Source organism: Condylura cristata, unplaced genomic scaffold (genome assembly GCF_000260355.1).
Source record: "Condylura cristata isolate star-nosed mole 26May11 unplaced genomic scaffold, ConCri1.0 scaffold00027, whole genome shotgun sequence".
In the NCBI taxonomy this organism is placed as follows: domain Eukaryota; kingdom Metazoa; phylum Chordata; class Mammalia; order Eulipotyphla; family Talpidae; genus Condylura; species Condylura cristata.
In genome coordinates, this window is record NW_004567128.1 from 28,144,833 (window position 1) to 28,151,696 (window position 6,864).

At 45.7% G+C, this 6,864-nt stretch overlaps 1 protein-coding gene across 1 annotated transcript in view; it reads left to right on the top strand.

Annotated features, from left to right (window-relative positions):
* Window positions 1–3,649: 3,649 nt before the first annotated feature.
* Window positions 3,650–6,864, top strand: part of WAS (Wiskott-Aldrich syndrome) — a 12,599-nt gene continuing 9,384 nt past the window's right edge. Inside the window, exon 1 of the mRNA XM_012730392.1 lies at window positions 3,650–3,725. Within this exon, the coding sequence (XP_012585846.1) occupies window positions 3,717–3,725 (9 nt within the window). The 5' untranslated portion in view covers window positions 3,650–3,716. The remainder of the gene's footprint in view (window positions 3,726–6,864) is intronic.

Here is a 6,864-nt window from a genome sequence, read left to right on the forward strand (position 1 = left end):
TCCATATGCATTTCAATAATTTTTGTTCTGTTTCCTTCAAGAATATTGTTAGTATGCTCTTCACTGTTTATGCAGCACTGTTGACGATAACTGGGATATATAAGCCCATCAATAGAAGGCTGGATTGAGAAGACAGTGATCTGGGCCTCCCTGGTGGCCTAGAGATTAGTCTCAGCACTATCACCAAGGCCTGAGTTTGATCCCCAGGCAGGGAGGTGACCCAGAAGACCTCTTCTGTCTCTCCTGTTGCTCCCCTCAGCAGTGTATTTCAATCAGTCTGCCTGTTCTGCTCCCCTCTCTGTCTCTGGTGAATCCTCTCACTCCACCCCACCCCACCCCCTCCTGTTGCCTACACCACAGTTCAACACACACGCAAAAAAAAATTAAAAAAGAAGAAGTGATCTGTCCCCACTACGGAATACTACTCGGCCATAAAGAAAGAGGAAATGTCACTACTTATAGCAAAATGGAAGGCATTTGAGGGAGTAAGTAATAGAGCAAGTCAGAATGACAAAGACAAATACTGGGCATTTAGATAGCAGATGATTCAACAAAATAAAATGCATATAAAAACTAGCTCAATAGGTTAACAGGGCCTCCCAGATGGCACAGGGGCTAAAGTATTGGCGCTATCAAGCCATCGCCAATCACTACAGCATGGGTTTGATCCCTGGCCAGTGAGCTGACCAACCTGGCACAGCAGACCTCTCCTGTCCCTCCCACTGCTCCCCTCAGCAGTGTATTTCAGTAGGTCTGCCTGTTCTGCTCCCCACTCTGTCTTTGGTGAATCCTCTCACCCCCACCCTATACCTCTGGCCTATACCCCAGTTCTTATATGCATAAATAAGTAAAAATAAATCTTAAAAAACTAGCATAATAAAAGAAGTGAGGTTTGTGAGGTTAAGAAGGAGGGGTAAAAGAAAAGGTCAGTGCATATACAGGATGGTGGTAAGGGGGGAAAAAAACAAACTCAGACCCAAGTTAAGTGGTGAGGTAATTTTTTTACAGATTTATTTTTATGTATTTATGCATACAAGAACTGGGGTACAGGCCAGAGGTGCTGGGGGTGAGAGGATTCACCAGAGACAGAGTGGGGAGCAGAACAGGCAGATCTACTGAAATACAATGCAGAGGGGAGCAGTAGGCAGGTAAGGAGAGGTCCGCTTGCTGTGCATTGTGAGTCAGCTCCCTGGCGGGGGATCAGGAACTCATGCTTCAGTGGCTGGAGTTAGCTTGATAGTGCTGAGACTTAACCCCTAGGCCACAGGGGAGCCCCTTCAATTCATTTTCAAGAAATCACAATCTCAGTGAATGGACTCCCCAGCTCTCCTTTGTTATCAGGGCTATTGTCTTGGTGCACAAAGATCCTGCTGGTCAAGCTGAATGTGCAGTCAGGCAGGGGGTCTCTCAAGAAGGCAAAAGTCCGGGTCTGAGGTACAAACTGGGAAGCCAGTGTCTGCTGAAAACAGCTGGCAGATATTAGAATAGAGATAATATGCTTTGACCAGTGGGAACAATGGCGCCCCCCAGGCAATAGCTTGCGGTCACTCCCACCCTACCTTACCTCCCTGGTTAGGCCTCCCAGATGTGTGCATGCTGCCAGCAGGCCCAATCCCTACGTGCTTGTCCCAACTTTGTACTTGATGCTCATAAATACTAGACGCCTTTGGATGGGGCTGCACATTACTTCTTAGTGTGACCCCTTAGGGCTCTCATCGCTCCACAAGGACTTTGAGTCATCCCTCTCCTCCTGCCAGCTTCTAACACTGCCCCAAGAGGCGACATCAGAGAACACAGCAAAGACAAAGTACTGAATAACTGAACGAGGGGTAACGTTTGCGTGTGGAGTGATATAAACTATGTCTGTGTCAGCAACAATAAATGAGCGAGGCAGAGATGATGTAATTGAAGTTTAGTGGGAAAATGCAACACAAGCAGATTCTAAACACACACATTGGGTTTTGTAATAATTGCTGAATTTAGCCAAAAGACAAAAACCCACTCTTTTTCCTTTCAGGTTGCCTGTAATAAAGATTTGGGTTACTGATGGTGATGACATTCATATAATTTAAAGGGTTATAGACATATAATGCAAGGTATATTTATTAGAGGTGTTTGTTTTATTTATTTAATAAACTATCTTTAGTCATGCTTTGGCTACTCTTTTTTGAGTGCCTATTTTAGGGAGGCCCTATTAGAGGTTTTTAAAAGCATTTTATTTTATTTAAATAAGCACATCCTTTTAGTCAAAAGCTAAACTTTGTCTTTTGTTCCCCTCTGTCTTTTTTTAATCACGTCACCTTTGGGTATATTTCTGTAAAAGAGACTAGATAGTTTGCTGCACTCAGAATTATATTATATGTTATCATTAGCGGGAGATCCCAAACAAAAGCAAGGCAGCTTTCACCAACTATAGCTTCTGAGTGGAGATACTAAACTGAGGAATTGCAAACATTAAAATAACTAACATTAAAATAATCCTCTAAGATGCCAACTAACCTGTCCTATCTGAACAAGCCAATAGTTCCAAAACACCCTTTTGCATACAAAAAAAAGGGGGGGGGCAAGTGTTGATTCTCTTAAACACTCTTTGTCAAAAGAATTTTAATTGCTGTAAAACTAGGTACCCGTTTTGTCAAAAGGAGTAAAATACTAATTGTAGTGTTGAGGACAGTGACACCCCGGGGGTCCTTCGTGTCTTTGGAGAAAAGAATTTCACAAAGCTCCAGAATAAAGCCAGCAACAAAGTTTATTAGGAAGCTATAGGATAGACCACTGGGAGACAGCGGGCAGTCTCAGAAAGCCGGAGAGCCGCCAGAAGCGGCAAAGCAGTAGGGTTTTTAAGGTATTTTTTCTTTTCTGGGTGGGGAGGGGATCCCTCTTAACGATGCATACTTTGATCCCATCACTCTTCCTGATTCTGGGACTAATTGAAGCTACCCCTCTTTCTTTATTGAGTGTGAGGGGGGTGGGGGACGGGGAAGAGGGGATGTAGTTAAGACTGTTCCGGGGCTTTTCAGACATGCCATACCTTACCTGGTTCTTGAAACAAAGTGAATAGTCCCATATGGACCGTGGGATGGCACCTGCAATCCTCTGAGGGAGTGTGTGAGAACCCCTTTTTATCCCTAACAGTAGTAAATTGTATCCAAAGGCCACAAATGTCCACTCTGCGATTTATGGTTTTGGGAGAGCCAGACACCCCACTGTGACCGTTTTACTGCAGCAGAATTTATTAACATCTGAGTTTTCCTAAGATTCTCTTAAACACTCTTTGTCAAAAGGTGATTCGTCAGTGAACTGACGAACCAGAAAGTGTAGGTATGAAAATCAGACTGGGTTTGTTACAGTTTACAATTAGTTCTCCCAGAGTGCTGAGAGTGACCTCTAATTCCCCGAAGAGCAAGCACCACCTTCTGTCACCTTTGAACAGGTGAACAATCTGAGGCAGGATTCGAACCCTTCCCAAACCGCTCTTCGGCGGCTGATCTGGCATCCACGGCGCGTGCTCTGAATTTGTGGCCAATAAGAGCCCGGCGCGCGGGGTAGGGGCGGGGCTAGGTTATTCTCAGAGAACCGGGGAGCTTCAAAGAACAGCGAAAACGGCCAATCAGAGCCCACGCCAATCTCGCTCTGCAACCCTGAGCCAATCGCCGGCTTCCGTGCTTTGAGAGCCGATTCGGAATTAAGGAATCGGAAGGGTGAAAGTGCTTAAGATGGCGGATGTAAGGGTCTGATCGGGTAGTCGAAGGCGTCCGAGTCGGGTGGGTATCGGGAGGACGGGATGAGGATATTGGGACAGCAAGTTTGCGACATACCTTTCTCCATTAGGGGGTTGAGGCAGCTGTCGTAAACCTCCCCCTCCCAAACGAAATGGTATGTTGCAAGATGGCCGCCCCCTTCCCAGTGGTACGATCCTCGGCGATCAGTTCCGGGCTGCCGCGTTAACGCTCCGGGATCACACAGTCAAGATTGTGGGCATCCTGTGGGACAAACAGATTGGAAAGTGGACACCCACTCTGGTGTGGACACTTCTGATGTCACAGACTGGGGAATGCACAATGGAGTCACATAGATTGGGTTGCGGGGGGGTAGGGGCACCTGCTGTCTTGGGATTTAGTGACTTTGAGGGTATGGGTATGTAGAGACTAGGAGGAGATCTTTGACTCTGGCTAGTTCGAAGTGAACAGCCACTAATGAGAAGGAAAGGAGCGGGCTGACTGTTTCCTGTGCAGGTGGAGGGAGCAGAGCAGGAAACAAGGAGTGGGTGGGACCTCCAATGTCAGCAGGGAGAGCTCCTGGGACACCTCACAGCCATAGAAGAGTCTGGCTGGGACTACAGAATGGTTCTTGGAGATGGGCTTTGTCCATAAAGGAAAATGGAAAAACAAAAAAGATAGCGAAGGTGGTCGTGTGTTAGGCGTTCCTGTAATGGTGGGACCTGAAAAGTCTAATGGAGGAGGAGAGAATGGGGGTTGGGGTGGCGGGGGAGGGGAAGAATGCTAGGGTTGAAGGGATGGTAGTGTATTTATCCAAGTAACTCGGCTGTTTCATAAAAACAACAATCATGTTGCACAATTATAACGTGTCAAGCTCTGTCCTAACGACTTTACAGGAATGATCTCATTTGGTCTTCACAACAACCTGAATTGGTGCTATTTTCACTTTATGGATGAGAGAACCAAAGCACTGAGAGGTTACCAGACACTAAACAACTCATAATTGCCAATGCCAGAGCCAGAGCCAGAACCAGGCTGTGCAGCTCCAGAATCTATGGTCCTAACCACCAAGCCATCTTACCTCTGCAGATAATTGTTTTCTGTGCACACCCTGTCCTCACTCCACCCCAACCAGAACTAGATACTCAGCTCCTCTCCTGAGATCCTCTAAAGCACCTATTAGCCCACAGCTTCAGTAAATAGTATGTGGGAAGGGCTACCCTCTCTATATTCTGAGCTATTTTTCTCCTCCCTCTCCCCAGGCAGGTGGGGAAGCAAAGACAGGGGAGCCAAATGGAGAGAGAGTACTAAATCATAGCATAGCTAGCTCAACTGTACAGTAATTATTCAACAAAGGATAGCTCAACAAATACTGAGCTAATGCATGCAGGGTCTAGTGCTAGCTAGTGGGGATATGGCAATGAACATGTCTGCCCTGGGGGTGTGTTTTGGGAATTCCTGGTAGGCAGACTTTGGTTGTCACCATGATATGGGTGCTTGGACATTGCATGCGCACAGGCCTGAGGTGGGTGTGAGGAGGATAGCCCACACCACCAAGACTTGTACAGAATGGCACTCCAGGATGGTCAAAGGAGGCCTCCCAAAATGTTTCCTAACAGGAAGCACGGGCTTGGAGGGTTGGAAAGTACTGTTTAGTTAGCTTGGGCCTGTCCCCCAGGAAGTACCCGTCCGTGAAGGTGCTGAGGGACAGGAAGGTAAGGGGAGGAGAGGGATGGCATGGCAAATGAAATGTTGCCATCTTGGCCTCAGTTTGGTCTTAGGGGATCACAGTAGGACCTTCTCCAGGTGAACATCTCCATGAGTTCAGTCACATGGGGTGACTGAAGACACCCCATCTCTTATCAGTGACTATGACTTAATACCTTCTGAGGCATAGTGCTTGGGATCTGATAGTTACTATACTCTCGAAATAAAGCAAAATAAACCCCAGATATAAACAGGAAATGATTCTTCATCTGGTGACCTCTGGGAGAGTTGGCAGGGGGAAGTGGAGAGGTGTGTGTAAGTTATTGGGCAGATCCTGGTTCTTTGGGGGTTTCTTGGGTATTTACTGGTTTACTAAGAACTAAGTTAGAACTTCTGCTCCCAGCTATAGTGAAATGACTTGTATTCCACCTGTTCCCCTTGAGAACAAGCAGAAAAACTGGATGATGGTTTTTGTTCTTGTTTTTAAATAAGTTTGAAGGCCCAGGAAAGCAAATTCCCTTTGAGGTCATCACCTTATCAAATACTGTCATCCAAGATAGAAGAGCAAGAGTTGATGGGATACAAAATTAAAATAAGCCAGCTCTAGATTTATAATGCATATCAAACAAATAATTAAACAATTGGAACACTATAAAAAATAATATTAAAACAATTAATTGCTGTATTCTGGGGTGGGGAAGTTCGTTTTATTTGGAAGTAAGCAACAAAAGTTTGTTTTAGGTTTTTTTGTTCAAAGAAAATAACAAAGTGTAAACCTGTCCACGAAAAAGAACAGGAGATCTACAATTTTTAAATATTAATTTTAAAAACCACCAGCCAGCACCTGGAACAGACATTTAGGGCCCCCCAGATGGAGACGTCAAGGAGACAGAGCTAGGGGCAAAGAAAGAAGGAGCAGGAAGGTGGGGCCAAAAGATGGAGGAGCAGAATCTTATCTTCTCCCCCTTGGGGCACTTAACAGTTCAGGGACCAGTTTGCATATAATTGGTCTTATGAGCACTACTCACAAGCTGTGTGACCCAGTGGCAAGTTAGCTAAGCTGCTCTGGGCCTCAGATTCCCCACCAGTAAAATGGGAATAACAGTGGTGTCTACCTCCTGGGTGCATCTGTGAATATGAAATAATTTAATAAATATAAGGCACTTAGAGAAAGCTCAGAAAACATGAAATCAAACTAGACATTAACCCCTCCTTCATTCCTTCAGCAAACATTTATTGTCTAGTTTGATACTGGAGGTTTGCTTGGTACAGGAAGAGCTCAGTGAGCAGTGTTCAAATGATATGAATGCCATGGCCTTCTAAGGAAAGGCAAGGGCTTGCCCTGATGAGCTGGTTGGAAGGTACTCTGGTGCTGGATGTATGAAATTACCTGATGATTTGGCCACACCGTAAGCTGAGTTGTGTGGGATGGGGGGGG